This window comes from Dama dama, chromosome 5 (assembly GCF_033118175.1).
Source record: "Dama dama isolate Ldn47 chromosome 5, ASM3311817v1, whole genome shotgun sequence".
NCBI lineage: Eukaryota > Metazoa > Chordata > Mammalia > Artiodactyla > Cervidae > Dama > Dama dama.
The window spans coordinates 63409991-63435169 of record NC_083685.1 but is presented as its reverse complement, the minus strand read 5'-3'; the positions used below and the strand labels follow the sequence as shown (position 1 = coordinate 63435169).

General features: G+C 44.5%; 1 protein-coding gene across 5 annotated transcripts in view; it reads left to right on the top strand.

The window, feature by feature from the left end:
• Positions 1–6283: 6283 nt before the first annotated feature.
• Positions 6284–25179, top strand: part of SH3D19 (SH3 domain containing 19) — a 211782-nt gene continuing 192886 nt past the window's right edge. For 2 of the 5 annotated variants that reach the window (XM_061142482.1, XM_061142481.1), the window contains exons 1-2: positions 19125–19256; positions 19727–19919. In XM_061142482.1, coding sequence (XP_060998465.1) covers positions 19800–19919 — 120 coding nt within the window. In that variant the 5' untranslated portion in view covers positions 19125–19256; positions 19727–19799. Of the gene's footprint in view, positions 6340–19124; positions 19257–19726; positions 19920–25179 lie in introns of those variants that run through there. The other 3 variants (XM_061142488.1, XM_061142491.1, XM_061142487.1) reach the window with 3 other exon arrangements.

The window sequence follows — 25179 nt, the reverse complement described above, 5'->3', positions numbered from 1 at the left end:
AGCAGTTATTACCTGTAACTCCTATTTGGTTTCTCTAGTTCAATATGATGATTTTCAGAGTACAGTCCTCTCTCTGGTTCTTCTGTCCATGCTTTCACGGTGAGTGGATTATTGTCTTCTTAATAAAATAACAGCTTTATTGAAATATAATTACACACCCTAAAAGTCATCCTTTAGTATATTTGGAGTTGTGCAACCATTGCCACTCTCTGATTGTATATTTTCATCATCTCAAAGAGAAATACCATACCTAGTATCTGTGACTCCTCACTCTCCTCCACCCCTGGCAATCCCTAGGCTCCTCCCTGTCTCCATGGATTAACTATTCTGGACATTTCAAATAAATAGGGTCATCCATCAGAGCAGTCTTTTGTCTCTAGCTTTTTCTTTTTTTCAATTAAGTCATTTATTTCTGGCTGTGTTGTGTCTCTGTTGCTGCATGTGGGCTTTCTCTGGTTGCAGCGAGAAGGGGCTGTTACAGTGCGCAGACTTCCCATTGTGATGGCTTCTCTCGTTGCATAGCCTGGGCTCTAGGGCGTGGGGGCTTCAGGAGTCATGGTGCACAGGCTCAGCGGACCCACAGCAGATGGAATCTTCCTGGACCAGGGATCAAACTCGCATCCCCTTCATTGGCAGGTAGATTCTTAGCCACTGGATCACCATGGAAGCCATGTCTCTAGGTTTTTATACTTAGTATAATGTTTTCAAGATTCATCCGTGTTGTAGCATACACCAGTACTTCATTCATTTTTATGTCTAAATAATATTCCATTGAATGGATATGCCACATTTTGAATATCTGTTCACCAGTTGATGAGTATTTGGTTATATCTCAGTTCAGTTCAGTTCGGTCGCTCAGTCGTGTCTGACTCTTTGCAACCCCATGGGCTGCAGCACGCCAGGCCTCCCTGTCCATCACCAACTCCCGGAGTTTACTTAAGCCATTTACTTAAGTCCATTGAGTCAATGATGCTATCCAACCATCTCATTATCTATCATCCCCTTCTCCTCCTGCCTTCAATCTTTCTCAGCATCAGGGTCTTTTCAAATGAGTCAGTTCTTTACATCAGGTGGCCAAATTGTTGGAGTTTCAGCTTCAGCATCAGTCCTTCCAATGAATATTCAGGACTGATTTCCTTTAGGATGGACTGGTTGGATCTCCTTGCAGTCCAAGGGACTCTTAAGAGTCTTCCCCAACACCACAGTTCAAAAGCATCAATTCTTCAGCATTCAGCTTTCTTTATAGTCCAACTCTCACATCCATACATGACTATTGGAAAAACCATAGCTTTGGCAAGATGGACCTTTGCTGGCAAAATAATGTCTCTGTTTTTAAATATGCTGTCTAGGTTTGTCATAACTTTCCTTCCAAGGAGTAAGCGTCTTTTAATTTCATGGCTGCAGTCACCATCTGCAGTGATTTTAGAGCCACAAAAAAGAAAGTCTCTCACTGTTTCCACTGCTTCCTCATATATTTGCCATGAAGCGATGGGACCAGATGCCATGATCTTAGTTTTCTGAATGTTGAGTTTTAAGCCAGCTTTTTCACTCTCCTCTTGCACTTTCATCAAGAGGCTCTTTAGTTCTTTGTCGCTTTCTGCCTTAAGGGTGGTGTCATCTGCGTATCTGAAGTTATGGATATTTCTCCTGGCAATTTTGATTCCAGCTTGTGCTTCATCCAGCCCAGCATTTTGTATGATGTACTCTGTATATAAGTTAAACAAGCAGGGTGACAATATACAGCCTTGATGTACTCCTTTCCCGATTTGGAACCAGTCTGTTGTTTCATGTCCAGTTCTAACTGTTGCTTCCTGATCTGCATACAGATTTCTCAAGAGGCAGGTCAGGTGGTCTGGTATCCCCATCTTTTTAAGAATTTTCCACAGTTTGTTATAATCCACAAAGTCAAAGGCTTTGGCATAGTCAATAAAGCAGAAGTAGATATTCTTCTGGAACTCTCTCACTTTTTCGATGATCCAGCGGAGATTGGCAATTTGATCTCTGGTCCTCTGCCTTTTCTAAAACCAGCTTGAACATCTGGAAGTTCACGGTTCACATATTGTTGAAGCCTGGCTTGGAGAATTTTGAGCATTACTTTACTAGTGTGTGAGGTGAGTGCAATTGTGTGGTAGTTTGAGCATTCTTTGGGATTGGAATGAAAAGTGACCTTTTCCAGTCCTGTGGCCACTGCTGAGTTTTCCAAAAGTGTTAGCATATTGAGTGCAGCACTTTCACAGCATCATCTTTTAGGATTTGAAATAGCTCAACTGGAATTCCATCACCTCCACTAGCTTTGTTCACAGTGATGTTGCCTGTTATAAATAATGCCACTGTGGGCATTCAGATACAAGTTTTTCAATGTACATGTTTTCATTTCTCCTGAGTATATACCTATGAGTAGAATTGCTATGTTATATGGTTACTCTATGTTTAACTTTTTGAGGACTGCCAGACTGTTTCCTAAAGTGGCTCTGCCAATTTACGTTCCACCAGACATGTGTGGGGGTTGAAATTTCTCCATATCTTTTAAAATCTTCTATTGTCTAGACTTTTTAGCTTAGTCATCATGCTGGTATGTGTTAAAAGACATCTCGTTGAGGTTTTAATTTACTTGTCCCTAATGACTAATAAGGTTGAATTTTTTTTTCATTTTCATATACATCATTTGTATCTCTTCTTTGGAGAATGTCCTTTTAAAAATTGGGCTAATTGTATCTTATTTTTTAACTTCTTTATATATTCAGAATATAAGTCCTTTACCAAATATGTGATTCACAAATATGTTCTCGCATTCTGAGAGTTGTCTTTTACTTTCTTGATGATAACCTCTGAAGCAGAAAAGTTTTTTATTTTGGTAGGGTCCAATTTATTTTTTCAGTTGTTTCTTGTATATTTTGGTATAAGCAACACTCTAAAAAACCATTGCTTAATACAATGTCACAATAGTTTAATCCTCTTTAAGGATTAAATTTTTAAAATTTAATTTACTCTTAAGTTTTCTTTGAAGAGCTTTATAATTCTAGCTCTTACATCTAGATCTAGGATCCATTTTGAGTTAATTTTTTATATAGGGGTTCATATTCTTTCAGTGGCAAAGAATTCTTTCTCTATTGAATTATCTTGGTACTCTAGTCTAAGGTTATGCCTTTATGATAGAATTTACCAAATATTGGCTTGTTTTGTGTAAACTGGATCTGTCCTCCTATCATTGGAGGACAGGAACTATGTTTTGTTCATTGAAGATGAGAAAACCTATATGAACCATAGAGCCCCAGAGTAAATATTTCTTTCCTTCTTTTGAATTTCCCCACAGCACTTGGTGCGATGTTTGTCATACAATGATTACATAAATGTTTGCTGAGTGGAAAATGTGCTTGAACCTACACCTGGAAAGAAGGGCATAGGTTCCTAAAGCTCTGATCGAATGGGACGTTCAGAACACTTTCAGCTCTTTTCAGAGTAAAACTCTGAATTGTGAAGACCCCAACAAATTGAGAAGTTGTCCTGTTGTCAAGGTCATCACCAGTGTTAGTCACTCAGTCGTGTCCGACTCTTTGTGACTCAGGGACTGCAGCCCACCAGGCTCCTCTGTCCGTGGGATTCTCCAGGCAAGAATACTGGAGTGGGTTGCCATTTCCTTCTCCAGGGGATCTTCACGACCCAGGGGTTGAACCTGGGTCTCCTGCAGTGCAGGCAGATCATTTACTGTAGTCAAGGTAGGGACTTCCAAATGACTCTCTATTCTCTAAGGTGAGTGACAAATATATTTTCACTTAAAGTGACTCTAAACGCTGAAAACAACCCTCAAGGTCTAGAATCTTTTCTTTTTCTTCTAGTTTAACTTCAAGTTGTCCAGATGTCTGCTCATTTAACACGTGTTCAGTTGCTAAGTTGTGTTCAACTCTTTGCAACCCCATGGACTGTAGCCTGCCAAGCTCCTCTGACCACGGAGTTTTTCAGGCAAAATACTGGAGTGAGTTGCCATTTCCTCCTCCAGGGGACCTTCCCAACCCAGGGATCCAACCTGTGTCTCTTAGGTCTCCTGCATTGGCAGATGGATTCTTTACCACTGAGCCACCTGGGAAGCTTATTTAACTGCTAATGCAGTAATAAAATTTCACTTGTGAATTTGACCTCAATTCCAGATAATTGACTGTGGTTCTAACCCGCCTGAAAGCAGAAAGATTTTTTTTTTCTGGAAGCAACAATCACTATTGAAAAGGCAAAGAGTGCTGCGGTATAGCCGGCAATTCTATTTTCAGTGACCCCTTTCTCCCTGTCTTTTTCTCCCACGCTGAACATTAGGAGACCTCACAAGCTTTCAAAAATAGAGCAAGAGGTTGAAGATAAAGGCCTGTTCATTCTACTGGGGAGTGTCCCACGGAGTCATGTCCAGACAGTGTCTCTGCTGCTTGGGTATCTTTTCCTGAGATTTCAGAATCTGCCTCTTTGTGTGCCAGAGTGTGTATGTGCAAGTATGACTCTCAGATGTGTTCTGTATGGATACACATAATTAACTTTCTTACCCCCTTCTTTTCAGCTTTATTGAAGTGCTTCAAATGACAGTTTCTGACTCTAGAGTCACTGCTCTGTCACTTCACCACATTGCCTCTCTGCAAATAATCAGGTACCAGGCTCTTAAATACATCTTCTTCTAAAGATGGTGGCCACTTCCTAACCCTAAGTTACCTAGAATACCGGGAGAGTCCATCGAAAAAAATTGCTTATTAGCCTTTATATATTTTGGAGCAGTTTCTCGTTCACAGCAAAACTGAGCTGAAGATTGAGATTTTCCATATCTCTCTGCCCCTTCACACGCACAGCCTCCATTATCAACAGTCTCCACAGAGTGGTACATTTGTTACAACTGAGGAATTTACATTGTTGTTCAGTCCCCGAGTCCTGTCAGACTCTGTGACCCCATGGACTGCAGCACGCCAGGCTTCCTGGTCCTTCACCCTCACCTTCACCCAGAGCTTGCTCAGACTCATGTCCATTGAGTCGGTGATGCCATCCGACCATCTCATCCTCTGTCCTCCCCTTGTCCTCCTGCCTTCAATCTTTCCCAGCATCAGGGTCTTTTCTAATGAGTTCTAATGAAGAACCTGATCCGGTTCTTCGCATCAGGTGGCCAAATTATTGGAGCTTCAACTTCAGCATCAATCCTTCTAATGAATATTCAGGATTGACTTCCTTTAGGATCGACTGTTTTGATTTCCTCGCAGCCCAAGGGACTCTCAAGAGTCTTCTCCAACACCACAGTTCAAAAGAATCAATTCTTCAGCGTTCACATTGACGCATCATAATCATAATCACTTAAAGTCTGTGGTTTACGTTAAGGTTCTCCCTGTTGTACATTCTGCGGGATTGGACAAATATATAATGACATGTATCCACCATATAGTATCATATAGACTGGCTTCACCGGAGAAGGCAATGGCAACCCACTCCAGTGTCCTTGCCTGGAGAATCCCAGGGACAGGGGAGCCTGGCGGGCTGCCGTCTATGGGGTCGCAGAGAGTCGGACACGACTGAAGCGACTTAGCAGCAGCAGCAGCAGCAGCAGCTGACTGGCTTCACAGCGTTAAAAATCCTCTATGTTCTGCCCAGAGGTTGGATTTAAAAGGGAGAGAAGAGAGGGAAAGGAAAAAACTGGTGCAACGCAGAGGCGCCACCAAACTCCCAACCAAGTTCGTTCCCAAGTTCACATGCTCCAGCTGGGCCATCTCTCCAACTCAACTCTGGGCAGGTTCCTCCTCCTCCTTTTGTTTAAGTGTCCAGCAAATGGGTTTCCTGTTGACAGCGGAATATTGTGAAAGGGCAGGAAGAAGCCAGGCCACCTCCTCTTTCCCCCTTTCCTATCCCATTTGTTTATTTTGTACCCGTCTGTTTTGGTGGCGCGGCGTGTGCGGCGGCGGGGCGGCTCGGCGGCCGGTAACCCCTCCCCGAGGAGGCGAGGCCCCGCCAGACCCCGCCCAATCCCGGCTCCAGCTCCGCGGGGCGGGGAAGGGAGCGGGAGAGCCGGAGGAGGAGGCCGCCGGGGCGCGCGAGGAGGCGGGGAAGCCGGCTCGGCCCGCGCCCGGCCGCTCCCCCGTGGGCTGCAGGTGGAGCCGAAGAGGCAGCCGCTTCCGACGCCGCCGCTCGCCGGGGCTGCCTCCCAGGCCCGAGGCTGCGGGCGTGGGGCGCCCGGGGCTGGCGGCCGGCGCGCGGGCCCGCGCGGCTCGTCCATGGCTGAGGGCCGGCGGCGGGAGGACGAGGACGACGAGCTGCGCGAGCGCCGCGAGCTCGGGGGCCCGCGCCGCGCCCGGGGCCGCGTGCTCTCCGGCCACCCGGCCGCAGGTGAGGGGCTCGGGCGGCGCGAGGGGAGGGACGGGGGCGCCCTGCTCCAGACGCCGGCGGCTCCCTCGCCCGCCCGGAGGGGATCGGCACCTACAACTCTCGGAGGCGAGCCGGAGGGAGAGTGGCTTTCCTTCCGTTCCCATCCTCACTCTGGGGCCGAGCCCCAGGAAATTCACGCTTAGCTCTACCTGTTAGGGGCCCTGGAGCCGAAACTACACATTTTCCGTGCAGACTAAATCCAGGAGCTGCTGGCTTGGAACTTGTGGCTGCCTTATCTCTGGATGAGTCAGAGGCCGGTGAAGAATGCCCCCTCCCGATAGGTTTGCCAAGCTGTCGCAACCGAGTCTAAGCACGTGCCAATAGTCCAGTCGGGTTTGGGTTTCGGTGACTCTTGAACTTCGGACCTGGGCCTGCCCTCCCGACCCCCAATCGCCCAAGTGCACCTAGTTTCTACAGGACTTGCTTTAGAGTTACTTGGTGACACCACCCCCCGCCTCGCCCCACCTCCTCCCGCCCAGAATATAGCATTACAAAAGGTGATGCATTTGAACCGAGAATCATTTCTGGGCATATGAGTACTTTTGTGATCTTGTTTTTGGGTGCACAGAGGCGGCACGGATCAATAGTTTGGCGCAGAAGTGGAAGAGTGAGTGTACTCCCACACCCCTTCACTTTCCGGGGGAGCTTTTCACTTAAACATAATAGGAAATTCTTTGGTCTTTGGTTCCAACTGGATAAGCCAGTTATCTGAAAACAAGAGGGAAGAACACAAGAGGGAAGAGATGACAATAAAAGGGAGATAGAGGCGTGAGAAAGATTCCAATGTGCACACTCATTAAGGCCTCAGTGGAATACACTGAGCATTCTGGTAAACCATGGAGAAACTTTTCTATATGGCTCCCTTAACCTCAAGGAAAGTTGGAGAATTGAAAGAAGATCCTGAGTTTCTGGGGAACAAATAGAGGCTAGAAAATGGGATGAAAGGAAAGAGTTTGAGTGGAACATGAAGAAATAGTTGATTTGATGCTCTTGGTAGGATCTTGAACCCTTAAAAATCATTCCTTTTGGAAGATGAGTCTTCTCATGTTGTCCAAATGTCAAATTCCATTTTTCCTTTTGGAAGTTTTTTTGAGGAAATCTAGATTATTTGCTCTGGACTTCTTTCTAGCAATGAGTGTTACCATCTAAATATTTGATACGTAATGGGGATTATTAATGTCAATAAGATTTGAGGACTAGAAACTATAAGCAGTAAATAAACAATGAATTGATATGAGAAAAATTAGAAAAGTATGTTTTGCACGATGTAAACTACTGCATGTTGTTAATGATTATTAAAAGTATTAAATGCTTTTTGTAATTAAAAAAATCATTCCTTTTGCCCATTATTCTTTCCAGCAAAATAAGGCATTTGACTAACCACACAAACACCAACCATTTTGAAGATAACGTCTGGATAGTTTTGTTTAGTATAAACCCAGATCTAATGAAATATTGGGTGATTGCTAGATACGAGTAAATAATTCATGGGAGAATACAATGAAAAACTTTACAGAGATATTCCTCTGTTTTCCACTGATTTAAACATTCCTTGGACTCCTCTTATATTCAGCAAAAAGCTTCACATATGTTCTGTTGAAGAGCCGTACGGAAGTCATACTAGATATGATCCAGATACATGTTTATCATGTAGTTGCAGTATACGTGTTTATTCCAAGGCTGGTGGGAATGGCATATTGTAACTTGTTTTTGCCAGTTCTTTAATTTCCCAGGGTTACCAGGAGCTTTCCTAGGTTCCGTGATAATCTGTTGCTGTGAGGTGACATGGTGTTCTTTTTCACTCAGAAATTGGTGTTTACAGTTTCTAACATTTTATATTCCCTGTCTGGGTTCAGGGGTGAGGAGCAGATATTATGGAGTGGGCAGAGGGTTAAACTGGCTATTTTAGCAGGCTTCTTTCTTTGGAGACACATTATTTAATAGTTTACATTTCTTTGCAAGCTGTGCTCCTCTTTCTCATTAGTTTCCCGTGTGTTTTTCAGACTCCGTTGCATTCCTTACCAAGCTTGGACATTTGTTAGTTATGTTTGTGCCGGGTGTTCTCTCTCCAAGGGAGAGAGTAGGAACTGACCTAGAGGCTTCATGTTTCTACCCTCCCTTCCCCACCCCCCCGCCCCCTTAACGTGAACCATTTTTAAAGTCATCATTGAATTTGTTAAAATATTGCTTTTGTTTGATGTTTTGGGTTTGGGGCTGTGAGCCATGTGGGGCCTTAGCCCCCTGACTAGGGGTCTAACCCATACACCCTGCATTGGAAGGTAGAGTCTTAACCACTGGGCAGCCAGGGGGGGATCTCCCGTTTCTTCATCCTACTCTTGCATCTTTCCTGTCCTCATCCCCTCTCTCCTTCCTCCACCACCTCACAATCTAAGGATTTCTTGATTTTTCTTTGATCTCACAAAGCTTGACACCATAAACTTAGGGTGTATGGACTTGAGGGAGTCTGTGAGTTCCTTCTCTCCCTGCTAAATACAAGGTGTGGTTGTGGAAGTGCTTTTTTTTTTTTTTTTACTTTGCAATGTATATTCAGGAGAACATATAAAACCTGTAAATCATAAAGTAAGACTCTCGTAACCTGTGCCCAAGTATTATCATTTCCTGAAGCAAACTTTGGTCTCTCCTAATCATGAAGTCTTCCTTCCCCTTGAGGGAACCACTTTTTTCCCTCTTTTCTGCAGTTTTACCTACACGTGTATGCATGCATAGAGCATATGCATATATATGTGCATCCCTATTCAATATTATTTAGTTTTACCTTACTAAGGATGATTTATTTAGTTATTTGACAACTTCACATTAGTGAAGTCATCCTGTATATATTCTTTAGTGTCATGCTTTCTTCATTCCATGTTAAGTTTGTAAGATTTATCCATATTGTTACATGCAGCTGTAGTTTCTTTTCTTTGCATTCATATGTCACATTTTTGCTTATTTTTTTTTATTGATTTGTTGGAGTTTTTTACTTGCACAGGAATCTCAGCTTCCATTGGTTGCATGTGTTGCAAATTGTGCTTCCACTCTAGTTTATGTAAAAAATTTTTGTTCATGGTTTCTTCTGATGTAGAAATTCATAATTTTAATGTAGGTAGATTTATGAATCTTTTTCTTTATAGTTAAGTGTCCCTCCTCTCCTCGCTGTCGTCCTTTGTTAAGAATGCTTTCTCTACTCCAAGGTCATGAAGATATTCTATATCTTCTGTTGTGTCTACTAAAAGTTTTGTAGCTTTCTTTGGGGAGAGATGCCATAGCTTTCGTCAGAATCTCAAATGGGTCTGAGAATTCTGAGTGACCTGACAGCATTTTTATATTGTTTCTCCAAAGGACTGCTGCTGCTAAGTCACTTCAGTCATGTCTGACTCTGTGCGACCCCAGAGACGGCAGCCCACCAGGCTCCCCTGTCCCTGGGATTCTCCAGGCAAGAATACTGGAGAGGGTTGCCATTTCCTCCTCCAGCGCATGAAAGTGAAAAGTGAAAGCGAAGTCGTTCCAAAGGGCAGGGAGTACAAAATTCCGAGGAGTGGTAGGCATTTAATTTTGTGTGCTCAGCTGTGTCTGACTCTTTGTGACCCTGTGGACTCTAGCTGGCCAGGCTCCTGTGTCCATAGGATTTCCCAGGCAGGAATACTGGAGCAGATTGCCGTTTCCTCCTCCGGGGGATCTTCCTGACCTTGGGATTGAACCCATGTCTTACGCGTCTCCTGTTTTGCAGGAGGATTCTTTACTGCTGGCATTTGATAGGGTTTAATAAATATTAAATAAATTTACTCTGTGTTTGATGTGATTACGGTAAACTCTGGAAGGACAGATATAATTTCTCCCATGTGTTCTGAGTAGAATAACTGATATTTTTAATATGAGGTCACAATTAAATTTCGTTGTGTTCTCTTTGTTGTGTTCCCTATGAACTGCTTCTTACATGTTGTCTCCTGTGAGGGAGGTGTTATTTTCTCCATTTTATTCAATTGAAAAGATTGAGGCTCAGAAATACATAAAAAATATTTAAGTGACTTGCCCAAGATCCCTCAAGCTGTAAGTGGCAGGATGCGGACTTGAATCCAGGTCTTTTTGACCTGAAAATCTGTGTTTTTCCAAGCTGTCCTGCTGGCTACTAGTAAAAGTCAGTTGCTTTGAATGCTCCACATGTTTATACCTGCATGTTGCTTGTTATATTTTAGAAATACTTTTTACATTTACCTGGTGCTTTTCTTAGTAGGGACTTCCACAGCCTCATGGAACTTGATGGTCACAACAACCTGAGAAGGAAGAGGGTACATTTTTGATATCCCCATTTTAAAGACGAGTAAATTGAGACTCAGAAGTGTTAAAAAAAAAACTTAATCTAAAAAGAACACAGCTGCAGCTCAGTTACTCTATTGGGTGTTTCAAGTCACGAACCATTATTTATTTGATTCATACAACATGTCAGGTCATATGGCCCAGAGTGTGTGGCTCTGCCTAATAAGTTGTATCGTTTTGAAAACTACATTAATTCTTCTGGGCCATAGCTTACAGTTTTTGTTATTAGATTTCCAAAGTTATCTAATTTATTTTGAGAAAGTTATTATAAATCTCACAGACACCATGGATATATGGACATGCTGTTTAAAAATTCTCTACTTACCAAGGTCTTTAAGAAGATCTACTAGTCATCCTGTCAACAAAATGTAAGCAAAATGTGTAGAAAATACAGGGAATACAAAGAAATATATAAAACAGTTTCCCTGCTTTTAAAGAACATGTCATGGAATTAGGGAAGGTAAGCCTAATATACTTTAAAGAAATAAGTAAGAAGATCAAGTAGTTCATGGTAACTATAAAATGGAGGTTAGCATAAGAGAACCAGACTATCTTAGTTTATTTCTTGACTCAACCTCTTACTGTATGACCTTGGACAGGTTACCTAACCTCTCTGTGTGCGTCCATTCTTTACTTGTAAAATGGGAATATTAATAAAACCTATTGCATAGGGTTTGAGGATTGAGTGAATTAGTACATGTAATACCTTTAGAACACAGCTAGGCACATAATAAATACTGCCTATAATGTTGTTTATGTATAATTTTGTTATTGTTAAAACATCTAACACTTCATTGAATCTGAATTTTTTCTTCATTTGGGAATAGTTACGCAGTTTCAGGTTGGCAAAGAAAAAGGAGGTAAAACTGCATCTTCACCATTTCTAATCAAATGTATTTGCTTTGCTTTGGAATTCATGTATCTTTTTGAAATATATCAATCTTACAAGACCATCAAAGACAGAGCCTAGTTCTTCACTTGACGTTCCTTGCACCATACAAGCTATTTTAATGTGGCTTGTCATGATTTTTATTAATACCTTTTCTTCTTCATCACAAAAGAAAAGCTCTTTCTTGTGACATAATCATTGTGTTCAAAGTGATTTCAACAAATCAAAGGGAAGTCGATGACTCCATATCCTATTTTTAACCAGGGTGCATGCCTTCATTCTTTTTTTTTAATCTTTGCCACTGTTCATCCAAGGCTTCTATAACTTCACTGGCACGTGACATTCTGGGGGCAACTCTGCCTTCTCTCCGAACCTTTCACCTCTACATTCAATGGTGTGTGTGTTCTAAGTTGCTTTCAGTCATGTCCGACTTTTTGCGACCCCATAGACTGTAGTCCACCAGGTTCCTCTGTCCGTGGGATTCTCCAGACAAGAATACTGGAGTGGGTTGCCATGTCCTCCTCCAGGGGATCTTCCCGACCCAGGGATCGATCCCACAGCTCTCACATCTCCTGCATTGACAGACAGGTTCTTTACCACTAGTGTCACCTGGGAAGCCCTACATTCAATGGTACTTACGAGTCTAATCCTCTGTACACAGATCTCTCTTAATTAGCTTTCAGTTCAGTTCAGTTCAGTTCAGTCGCTCAGTCGTGTCTGACTCTGCAACCCCATGAATCGCAGCACGCCAGGCCTCCCTGTCCATCACAAACTCCTGGAGTTTACTCAAACTCATGCCCATGGAGTCGGTGATGCCATCCAGCCATCTCATCCTCTGTCGTCCCCTTCTCCTCCTGTCCCCAATCCCTCCAAGCATCAGGGTCTTTTCCAGTGAGTTAACTCTTTGCATGAGGTGGCCAAAGTATTGGAGTTTCAGCTTCAGCATCAGTGCTTCCAGTGAACACCCAGGACTGATCTCCTTCAGGATGGACTGGTTGGATCTCCTTGCAGTCCAAGGGACTCTCAAGAGTCTTCTCCAACACCACAGTTCAAAAGCATCAACTTTTCGGTGCTCAGCTTTATTCACAGTCCAACTTTCACATCCATACATGACCACTGGAAAAACCATAGCCTTGACTAGAAGGACCTTTGTTGGCAAAGTAATGTCTCTGCTTTTTAATATGCTGTCTTGATTGGTCATAACTTTCCTTCCAAGGAGTAAGCATCTTTAGCCTCCAGCAACTTACAGCATCTTTCTGGGCTTGAGTTTTTGCCTTATTAATTGAAAGGATGAGGTTTCCAACTTTGCATTTTGGGATTCTAGGACATGAGCAGGAAAAGAACTTCTGACTTGGTTTACGGAAGCATGCCAGTGTGCAGGTTCAGAGCTAGGGGTGTTTCTCCAGGTTCCTTGTGAAGTTATTCGTTGATGAAGGAGAAGCCAAAGGTGCCAGGCTTAAGGCATGCCTTACCTGGAGAAGGGCTGTCACGCTGGCTTACGTTGTGTGTCTCTCAAGATGGGCACTTCACTGGTCAAGGGATGGTACTCCGCTTTATCAGTAGAACATGTGAGCTGTGTTCTGGGGAAATGTATAATTCTTTGTGTACATCCTAGGGGAATTTATAATACTGAACATAGGTACGATGCAAATGTTAGCGTTAAGTACAAGATGGAAATATATATCTAGTAGCTTCATAATGCAGAGCAGGGTGATGGGAGGGAAGGAAGGGGGCCCGGGCCTCTCATTTGTATGGAGGTTGAACGTCAGTTCCTGCCCCTCAGCCTCTGTATGTCTCACCTTTAGGGGCTCTAGGCTTGCCTTTGAGTGGGGATGGGTGTGTGGCTGGGGAAGAGTGAACAGGCAATAAAGCATTGTTTTTTCTTTTCTTTGCAAGCAGAACTTTATTAAATGGGCAACAGATAGTACACCCTCGAGACGTGAGAGCAGCCAACCCTGTCGGAGTGGCTGTTTTCTTTTTTTAAGTGAACTTTTTTTTAAGAATAGTTTTAGATTTACAGGAAATAGTTTTAGATTTACAGGAAAATTGTGAAGCTAGTACAGAAGGTTCCCGTCTCCCACACCCATATTTCCCCTTTATTAACATCTCCTTAATTTTTCCTAATTTATTCTTGCTTTGCATGGTCCTATTACATATAATTGTGATGTCTCCTCAGGCTGCTCTTGGCTGTGACAGTGTTTCAGATTTTCCTTGCTCTTGATGGCCTTGACCATGTTAAGGAGTACTGGTCAGATACTTTGTAGAATGTCACTCTTTGGGGATCTGACGTTCTAATGTTTAGACTGGAGTTTGGGGTGTTTGAGAGGTAAAGTACTGTGTGTGTGTGTGTGTGTGTGTGTGTGTGTGTGCGCGCGCGCGCGCGCGCGTGCACGCGCTCAGTCGTGTCCAACTCTGTATCCCCATGGACTATAGCCCACCAGGCTCCTCTGTCTGTAGAATTTTCCAGGCAAGAATACTGGAGTTAACCATTTTCTACTCCAGGGGATCTTCCTGGACCAGGGATCAAACCCGAGTCTCTTGCATCTCCTGCATTGGCAGGCGAATTTTTTACCACTGAGCCACCTGGGAAGCCCATGAAGTACCGTATTAACCACATATTAAGGTTATAGTTTTTCTCTCTTTTTTTTTTAGTATAATTGCTTTACAATGTTGTGATAGCTTCTAATATACCACAGAGTGAATCAGCTATATGTATACATATATGCTGTCCCTTGTGGGCCCCACCACCACCCCCATCCCACCCTCTAGGTGATCCCGGATTGCCAGGCTGTGCTCCCTGACTATGCAGCAGCTTCCCACGGGCTGTCTGTTTACACGTGGTAGTGTATAGAGGTTCAGTACTACTCTCCCATTCATCCCACCCTCCCCTCCTCTCACTGTGTTCACCTGTCTGTCCTTTATTTCTGCATCTCCATCCCCGCCCTGCAAATAGGTTCATCTATGCCATTTTGCTAGATACCATATACATATACGTTAGTATGTGATATTTTTTTTTTCTTTTTCTCACTTCACTCTATATGACAGACTCTTAAGTCCATCCACATCACTACAAATGACCCAATTTCATTCCTTTTTATGGTTGTGTAATATTCCATGTTATATTTGTACCACATTTTCTTTATCTATTCATCTGTCTATGGACACCTAGGTTGCTTCCATCTTCTGGCTGTTGTAAATAGTCCTGCAGTGAACACTGGGGCTTTATGTGCCTTTTTCATTTATGGTTTCCTCGGGGTATATGCCCAGTAATGGGATTGTTGGGTCATATGGGAATTCTATTTTTAGTTTTTCTTAAGGAACCTCCATACTGTTCTCCATAATGGCTGTATCAGTCTACATTCCTATAGATAGTGCAAGTGGGTCCCCTTTTCTCCACACTTAAGGGTATAATATTAACATCACTTACTACTATTGATATTGACCTTGATCACCTAACTGAGGCAGTATTGGTCAGGTTTCTCTACCACAGGGTTACTCCTCCCTCCTTTCATACCACAGGAACTAGAGGAAGTCACTGTGCAGGCCACACTTCGAGTAAGAGTTATGTTTCACCTCCTCAGGGGTAGAATATCTCCATAAGTTGTGTAGAATTCTGCACAGGCGATATCATTCTTTTTTAGTTTCTTTGGGCTCTCCAAAATCTCCACTGGGACTGTGTTTAGACCTTTCCTTTTAGGGAACGTGAGCTCGATTCCTCCACCCTAGTTCTGTCCAGAAAATCTGATAACGTCCTGCTGTCTGGCACACACTTTCATAATTACAAAAGAAAGACATGGAATGCATATCCAGCTTGAGGTGGCCTATGATTAAAACTCCTTCACACTAGCGTATCCACAGGTGCCAAGCACTAATATGAATTCCTTTCCAGTTTTGGAAATGGAGAAGAAGTTAGATTATGAGAGGAATTTGGAAAAGCTCTGGACTAGGATAACCAAACAATGAGTTAATATTTATCGTGTGCTGGCTTCCAGGTGGTATTCTAATTGTCTTATGTGTATTTTTTCCCTTAGTCCTCATACCAATCCTATGAGATAGGTGTGATAACTCCCTTCATTTTGGCAGATGAGAAACTGAAGGGGCTGTTTACCTCGGGAGGTAAATAATCTAGTCCAGGTCACACAGCCAGAAAGCATGGAGTAGGATTCTGTGCAGATTCCTAGTGGCCTCCCCAGTATTCATCCCCCTTCCCTAGTCAGTGGGACCCTGTGTGACTGACTGGGGCAGAGTACCCACCTATGAGACTGCTTTACCCAGCCTGCTAATAAGGCTCAAGTGGAAGTTGTTGAGTGGGGTTTCTAGGCAAATTCTCTAAAGGGGACTCAACTGTGCAGAATATCCTTTTGCCCGTGCCCCCTTCTATCCCCCTCCTACCAGGAACAAGGGTGTGTGTGGTTCAGCAGCCATCCTGAGTCATGAGGTCACCTTGAGGATGGAAGCCGCACACAGAACAGCGGAGCGGAAAAATACACGGACTGTCAGTTCCCAGTGTTGGTAGAGTCATCATATGAGCTTTTGACTGCCTGCTTCTCCTTTATTTAAGAAAAAACTGTCTTACTTCAGCCTCTGTTGCCTTGCATGGGTGCATGTGTGCTCGGTTGTGTCCAACTCTGTGCCATCCCATAGGCTGGAGCTTGCCAGGCTCCTCCATCCATGGGATTCTCCAGGCAAGAACACTGTAGTGGGTTGCCATTTCCTATTCTAGGGCATCTTCCTGACCCAGGGATTGAACCCATGTCTCTTTCGTCTCCTTCATTGACAGGCGGATTCTTTGCCACTGGCACCACCTGGGAAACAATAGTTATCTTCAGTTCAGTTCAGTCGCTTAGTCGTGTCCGACTCTTTGCAGCCCCATGAATCGCAGCACGCCAGGCCTCCCTGCCTATCACCAACTCACGGAGTTTACCCAAACTCAGGTCCATCGAGTTGGGGATGCCATCCAGCCATCTCATCCTTTGTCGTCCCCTTCTCCTCCTGCCCCCAATCCCTTCCAGCATCTTAGGTCTTTGTAATTAGCAGCTGAATCCGATTCCTGGCTGATAAAAATTCTGACTTGATCTTGTTTCTCTCTCCTTATCACTAGGCTAATTTTGTTACCATGAGGTTACCTTAAGATACCTAGGTTCTTGCTGCTATTTTGTGCTTTGTTATAATGTGACCTTGGACAGATAACTTAGATGTCCCTCCCTTTTGCATCTTTTGAATGGGAATTATTTATTCTCTAACTGCTCTACAAGTTTACTGTGGGAAAAATGCCTATAAATGTCAGGTTCTCATGTGTAATGTACATTTCTTGAAGAGGGTCACGGTCATCCTTGTTTAGTGGGATTGAAAGGGAAACCTCTAGAATCTGAAAACAGTTTTCTGATTTTGTCATTTTGCCAAGTGCCATGTTTAATACTTCTCAGGGCATGGACAAGCAGAAGCTGTGGTGGAAGGAGGTTTTGTCCCTCCGCTGCACAGGAGCAGATTCGCAGTGGCATCACTGAGGAGCCTGTAGCTTGTGCCAGGCCTGCTGCTTACGATTCAGAGTTTGTGTCCAGTATGGCTGCCTGCATCGTGCTGGAGTGTTGTTTTCTAAGATACATTAATCAAGGAATCGCTGTACTGGAAGAAAGCTAAATGCTTTTTCTCTGAGAGCCGGCCAAGCACAGGGGGCACAGAAGAAAACGTTTGCACACACGTGGAGAGTTCCGTTTGCTGGCAATAAATGTCACCATCTCCAGAGGGTCCTCTGAAACTAGCACAGAGGTCTTCACAAAAATCTGGACGGCCCCTCACTCAGCTTGGGGCTACCCAGGTAAAAGATCCTTTTTTGCCTTGTCACCGCACTCCTTGTGTCTCTACTTCCTCATGAGGAGTGTCCCTCAGCACACTAGCCCCATGGAGATAACAAGTTATCTGGAGATTATGAGGGAGACTTGTGGTACTCAGTTGAGGTATAACTCTTGCCAGTGGAAGGTGTGGTTTGTAAGTTAAATTCATTTGGAATAAGGAGTGGTAGTTCAAGTTTTAAAATGTGCAGACTTGTATTTGAATATTACTCTTAATCAGATGCTTAGTAATGTGAAATGCCTAATATCACAAACATTTTATCTTTTTATGCTGATCTATTCCTGTTTCTCCTTTCTTCTTGAGGTATTCAACTGGAAAACATGGTATGGTGTTTCTTAAACTTTAAAATCGTGCTTCTCAAACTTTAATGTGCCTACAAATCCCTTGGAGGTCTTGTAAAACTGCCGATCTTGATTTCATAGGCTCGGGGTGGAGCCTGGGATCCTGCCTTTCTAGCAGACTGTAGATGCTGCTGCTGCTGGTGGTGCCTGGGTTACACGTTGAGTAACAAGGCCCTCAGTTACTTCTGCCTCAGTACTGGGATTCTCAGTGCTGACTGGTCATTGGAATTAACTGAGGAGTTTTCTATAAGATGTGTGATCGCCCTCCACTCAGATTTCCTAATTAAGTACTTTTGGGATAGCTGGAGAGCTGGAGTTTTAATTAGAGTTCTATGTGAGCTGAGACTCACTGGCTTTGTCTCCTATTTAAAAATGTTGAGTGGTTTCACTGTGCTTTCTTGGAATTTGGACTGTAATTTTTTGAACATGTATTTATTATTATTTTTTACACAATGAGTTTAATTAATTGGTTTATGACCTTGGCTGTGCTGGGTCTTTGTTGCTGCACGTGGTTCTTTCTGATTGTGGCGAGCAGGGCTACTTTCTAGTCGCAGTACTTGGACTTCTCATTGCAGTGGCTACTCTTGTTCTGGAGCACAAGCTCTAGGGTGTGCGGGCTTCCGTAGTTTTGGCACGTGGGCTTAGTAGGTGCGGTTGTTGGGCCTACTGCACAGGCTCAGTAGTTGTGGCATGTGGGCTTTGTTGCCCCACGAAATGTGGGATTTTCCCAGACCAGGGATCCAACCAGCCCCCTGAATCGCAACACGGGTTCTTAACCACTGGACCACCAGGGAAGCCCTAAACTGTAATTTAAAACAAAAATTTGTTTGGCTGCACCAGGTGTTAGTTGCATGGGATATGGGATCTTTAGTTGTGGCATGTGAACTCTTAGTTTGGATCTGTGGATCTAATTCCCTGACCAGGGATTGAACCTGGGCCCCCTGCCTGGAGTCTTAGCCAATGGAGCACCAAGGAAGTCCCTGTAATGTGTTTCCATCATAAGTAATTTATGTTGTGTTGCCTTTCAGTCAAACAATAAGTGGAATCTACCATGCATTTTATACATGAACTATGTACAGTCCCTGTGTTATCCATGGGGCTTCCCTGGTGACTCAGATGGTAAAGAATCTGCCTGTAATGCAGGAGATCTGGGTTTAGTCCCTGGGTCAGGAAGACCCCCTGGAGAAGGGAATGGCTACCTACTCCAGTATTCTTGCCTGGAGAATTCCATTGACAGAGGAGCCTGGCAGACTACAATCCATGGGGTCACAAAGAATCAGGCACAACTGAGTGACTAACACTTTGTGTTATCCATAGCTTAAGAAGACTCCTGGAGAAGGAAATCTAGTATTCTTGCCTAGAGAATCCTGTGGACAGAGGAGCCTGGACGGCTGCTGTCCATAGGGTCGCACAGAGTTGGACACGACTGAAGAGACTTAGCGTCGGCAGCAGCAAGAAGACTCCACATAAAGAATGATGTAAGGGCTTCTCATTGAAGTAACTGGAAAGTAATGTGTGTGATAGTTATGTTCTTTCAGATTGTAAGAAATAGTGGCCTGTTTGGCTAACCTCAGTTGATGGGAGGCTTATTATAAGGATATACCAGTGAAAGACACAGGAAGTAGCGTCAGAAATCATTTGGAAATATAGCAAATAGTTCATCTGGAAATACAGCAAAAAGTTATTTGGAAACACAGCAAATAGTTTCCCCAGAGAACATTCCTTTGTAAGTTGGGAAGATTGTTATTCCTTATGTTACTGTTACCACTGTCATCATTTTGGTGACTCAGTTTACCTCTGTCTCGTTCCATAGCTCTAAACTTACTGAATAAATGACTCTTGTTTTTCCTGTAGTCAGCCTCCCCAAGGAAGAGCCTCTAAGTAGGTTGTCCAGCTAGGGTCCTGCACAGAGTGTCCCATTGGGGCAGAAGCTAATGACAAACTACAGATAGGTACTTTTAAGGAGGAGGACGGTAGGGTCTTGTGGTACTCACCTGGCCACCTGCATTTGAGAATTGAGAATGGCCTGCAGCTGCTTCTGTTGGAACAGCACAGTGAATTCAGCCCTTAGCACAGCAGTTACTACTGCCCGTTACTACTTGGCGCCCTGTTACCAGGCAGCGAGTCCTGCTCTGCCATTGGTGACTGCCCCACTGGGCCCCGCCCACTGGCACCCAACTGTCAGGGAGCCCCTGTTAGGGTCCTGCTCAGCCATTGGTGAGTGCCCCACTGGGCCCCGCCCACCGGCACCCAACTGTCAGGGAGCCCCTGGTAGGGTCCTGCTCCGCCATTGGTGACTGCCCCACTGGGCCCCGCCCACTGGCACCCAACTGTCAGGGAGCCCCTGTTAGGGTCCTGCTCAGCCATTGGTGAGTGCCCCACTGGGCCCCGCCCACCGGCACCCAACTGTCAGGGAGCCCCTGGTAGGGTCCTGCTCCGCCATTGGTGAGTGCCCCACTGGGCCCCGCCCACTGGCACTCAACTGTCAGGGAGCCCCTGGTAGGGTCCTGCTCCGCCATTGGTGAGTGCCCCACTGGGCCCTGCCCACCAGCACCCAACTGTCAGGGAGCCCCGGGTAGGGTCCTGCTCCGCCATTGGTGAGTGCCCCACTGGGCCCCGCCCACCGGCACCCAACTGTCAGGGAGCCCGGGGTAGGGTCCTGCTCCGCCATTGGTGAGTGCCCCACTGGGCCCCGCCCACCGGCACCCAACTGTCAGGGAGCCCCTGGTAGGGTCCTGCTCCGCCATTGGTGAGTGCCCCACCGGCACCCAACTGTCAGGGAGCCCCCGGTAGGGGTCCTGCTCCGCCATTGGTGAGTATCCCACTGGCCCCGCCCACCGGCACCCAACTGTCAGGGAGCCCCTGGTAGGGTCCTGCTCTGCCATTGGTGAGTGCCCCACTGGCTCCGCCCACTGGCACCCAACTGTCAGGGAGCCCCGGGTAGGGTCCTGCTCTGCCATTGGTGAGTGCCCCCCTGGGCCCCGCCCACCAGCACCCAACTGTCAGGGAGCCCCGAGTAGGGTCCTGCTCTGCCAATAAGCACAGCAGTGGGTCCTACCTACAAGCAGCCGGCGGTTAAGGAGCTACGGTTAGTGAAGGAAATTAGACAACCGTGGAGCGGTGGTGGTGAGGTGGAGAGTGAGGTAAGAGATGGATCCCGGCCTTCTCCCTGAGGCCCTCCAGCTGACCGGCCGTGGGCCAGCAGGTGAGCTGGGGGCCCAGAGTGGGCTTAGCGCTGTGTCCTGTAGGTTCAGAGCCCTCACCGCGGCCACCAACTCGGCTCGGCCCAGGCCTCGAGACAGTGGTGAGCCTCTCCGCTACCCCTGTCTCTGCGACCTAAAGGCACTGGCAGTTTGCCTGGGTCACAGTCCGTGGGACCTGTTTTTGGGTGGCTTAAGGAACCTGAGGGCTAGTAGGTTGGGCGCCTGGCTACCTCGGAGATGAAAGCTTTCAGTGACTTTGGGGTTCTTAGGGCGTGAGCCACCCATCTCCTTTTGTGAACCTTTCTCTGTTCCAGACGCCAATGTTTTAGTGTTATTTGGCCTCACTGTGTTGGTCACTTAGACTTGCGTTGCTCGGTATCATTGTCAGATGAGACTTTGGGCTTGGGGTGCATTCTGAGGTTAGCTATGAGGGTGAGAAGGTACAACCGGCAGATTCCATGCATGACCTGAACATCCTTTCGTTATTGAGTAGCATGGGGAAAGATGTATTTTGTTCATTGTTAGAGCCTCGTAAACCACAAGGGTGCCTGGCACACATGTTCAATGCATAGTTGTCAAATAGAACACAAATAGAAAATGTTTTCAATGATTTAAGGTTGTCTTTATTGTTCATTTGATTACATTTTATTCTAACCCGGATCCTTGTGTACACCTCAATGGTGAGGGAATATCTACTCTACGAGTGTCTCTTAGAGTGTGAAACAGCACACTCCCAAGACTGCAAGAAGTTTTCTTGTTGCATTTTTAGTAGTGATGAGGACATGTGTTGCCGCTTGGTGTCATCACTACGGCTGGCGCCAGGCTCTGGGCTGAGGTGGGCAGCAAGTGGATATGAAGCTTGGCAATCAGGGTCCTTCCTGACGGCCTCTCTAGAGAGTCCCCATGGCCCTGTGGCGGCGGGTGCTCCTCTGGGAGGTGAGCCGCCCCAGAGCGCCGCCACCCTGGGTCCCAGTCACCTCTGCTCTGAGAAGTCGAGTGTAGATTTGGATGTTTGGCCAAGGAAAGGAGGCTGCTTTTCAGGTAAAGAGGGAGACACTGGGAAGATGGGAGCCGCTGTTACTTACAGCTGCTACTGCCTCTTAAAAAGCTCCAAACCCCTTATCTGTGGAATGGGAGGAAGGTGGATGTTAAGGATGTTTCTGAGGAGGGAGGGACCAGCTGATGATGGATGGGATGTTGGCAGCGCAGCCAGGGCCAAGTCCAAGGATGCTGACCTGTCCTGACTCGGGAAAAGAAGCTTCCAGTTGGCAACTTCCCCTGGAGAGGGGAAATGATACACAAGGTTGAGTATTAAATCTTAATTAGAGCACGTTTGCTCTTCATGTTAAGTAGAATGGTGAGTATTCACGTAGCACTGGGAACAAGCCTTTCAGTAGCTCCTTGAGCACATGAATTGTGTAAACCTCGAGGACAATAATTTGGTACTGATCACCTCATAGGTTTCGGATGAATGTTTAATAAAGGTAATGAAAAATTAGGGGTTTTAAGCGCAATAGTCTTTAATTCTTTGCTTTTTTCATTGAAAATGAGATTTCTTGTAAGTAGGTTTTTAAAAGTACCAACTTTTTAGCATGTCTGAACAAAACATTTTATTTATCAATCAGTAACTAATTTAGTGCTAAAGTATGCCAGGAACTCATGTAACTAACACAGAAAGTTAGGTTCTGTTTTCAAGACGAGAACAATGAGGCAGAGAGAAGTAGATATGGAGTTTGAACCCCTGCAGTCTTTTTTCTCCTTGAGTTTTTAAATTTACATACATAAGTTTACACACATAAGGTTGACTTCTTTTGGGTACAGTTTTGTGAGCTTTAATACAGGTGTGGATTTATGTAATCACCTCCATAGTCAGAATACAGAAGTTTCATCACCTTGAAATTCCTGTGCTTCCTGTTACAGTCACATCTTCCCTATGCCCTGTAACTCCTGATCTGTTCCATGTCTTTGTAATTTTGCCTTTTAATGGAATCATTTCATCCTGCACAATGTGGAGACTCATTCATGTTATTTTGCTGCTGAATAGTACTCTATGAATGCCCCACAGTTTGTTCATCTACTTACCAGATGAGGGATATTTAGGTGATTTTCAGGTTTTGGTGTTTGTGAATCAGCTGCTCTAAACATACAGATTTTTGCATAAACATAAGTTTTTATCTCTCTAGTTTTAAGTACCTGGACATTGTTTTGATGGGTCATATGGTAAGTGTATGCTTAACTTTATAAGAAACTGCCAGAGTGTTTTCAGAGTTGTGTTAAACCATCAGCAATGGATGAGAGTTCCAGTTGCTCTACATCCTGATCAGCCTTTGGTATTGTCAGATTTTTCGCTTTGGCTTTTGTTTTAGTCTTTCTGATAAATGTGTAGTGATATTTTCTTGTGGCTTTAATTTGAATTTCCTTAATGTATAATGATGTTGAGCATCTTTTCATGTGGTTAATTGCCATCCATTATATCATCTTTGGTGAAGAATGTCAAATCTTTGCACATTTTAAAATTTGTTTGTTTCCCTTTCCTTCTACCTAGCTAGTTAGTGCCAGCAGTTGCCATTTCTGTCACTCTCAAAAAATAAAATAAAATAAAATTTGTTTGTTTCCATATGACCAAATTTTAGAGTTCTTTATATATTTTGCATTCAATTATTTTGCTGGATGTAAGATATGAAAATATTTCTCCGGGTCTGCCGTTTACTTTTTCATTCTGTTAGCAGTGTCTGTAGCTCTTTGAACTTCCTGAATACAGTTGATTTGATGTCTCTGTGCTGTGCTTCGTTGCTTAGTCGTGTCCGACTCTTTGCGGCCCCATGGACTGTAGCCCGCCAGGCTCCTCTGTCCATGGGGATTCTCCAGGCAAGAATCCTGGAATGGGTTTCCATGCCCTCCTCCAGGGGATCTTCCCAACCCAGGGATCAAACCCAGGTTTTCCACACTGCAGGCAGATTCTTTACTGCCTGAGCCACCAGGGAAACTCTAGTAAGTCCAATATCTGGGCTTTCACAGAACTGTTTATGTTGATTAGTTTTTTTTCTGTGCATGTGCCTCATAATTTTATGTTGAAAACTGGACATTTTGAATATTACAGTATTACAACTCTAGAATCAGATTCTTCTTCCTCCCTAGGGTTTATTATTGCTGTTATTATAATTGTTTTTACTTGTCTAGTAATTTTTCTGAACTAATTTTATAAAGTGTATAATTTTTGTGTGACGTGTGACACTGAAGTCTCCGTTTCGTTAGCTTAGTGGACAGCTAGTGATTAGACAGTTTTCCTTAAATGTCTAGAACAACAAAAAAACCCCACCAAAAACCTCTCGGTCATTGCAGGGGGGCTCTGTGTGTGTATCACAGCATACCTTCAAGTAGTGTACAGTTACCTTAGCCTTCACTTTCTGATTGTGCAGAGCTTGTAGGTCAGTCACAGATGAGAGCTTAGGGCCATCGCAGGTCCTTCTGAGCTTGCACTCACCCTGAGAATGCACACGGACTTTCAGATTCCCGGGAATATGTGGGAGCTTTTCAAAGCCCTTATTCCCCAAAGCATCTCATCCTCTAGCCTTTCCTCCCAGTTTCTTTGGTTAGTCTGTTTGCCCCAACTATTATCCGTTGACTCATGCAGCAGCAACTAATATATTTATTTGTCTGTAAATGACTTCAATAAGCTTTTTCCAGCTAGCCACTTTTCAGGGTTTGGAGAGTTTTGAGTTAGGCAAGATAAGGCAAGTATTTTGTGCTGGCCTTCTGAGGTGCCTCCAGACAAGTCAAAACAAATCATTACAATTCTTTGTGAATGAAGTCTTTTCTGCTCCCTCTGGTACTAGTACTGGTACCAGGCAGACAGGTTGTTATTTTCAAGGCTACCACTGAGCTGGAGAATGGGGGATGAGACCATAGTTAGTTAAAATGCCACAAAGCTTGCTACTCCAACCAAAACTCACCTTGTTTTTCTTGATTGTTTCATTGTACTTAAATGCATCAAGTGGTTGCTGCAAACTTTTGGTTAGTTTATAGAGTTCAAAAAAAGGTGATTCTGCCAGTTTCCATTTTCCAGTTTTCCATTGCTTTTCTGGAGAACAGAATTTTGAAGTTCTTTACTCTGCCATTGTCACTGATGGCACTCAAGTATGGATTTAAAAGTAACTAAGATTGTTGGTCTTTTTATGAGCAAAGTGACCAAGTTTTT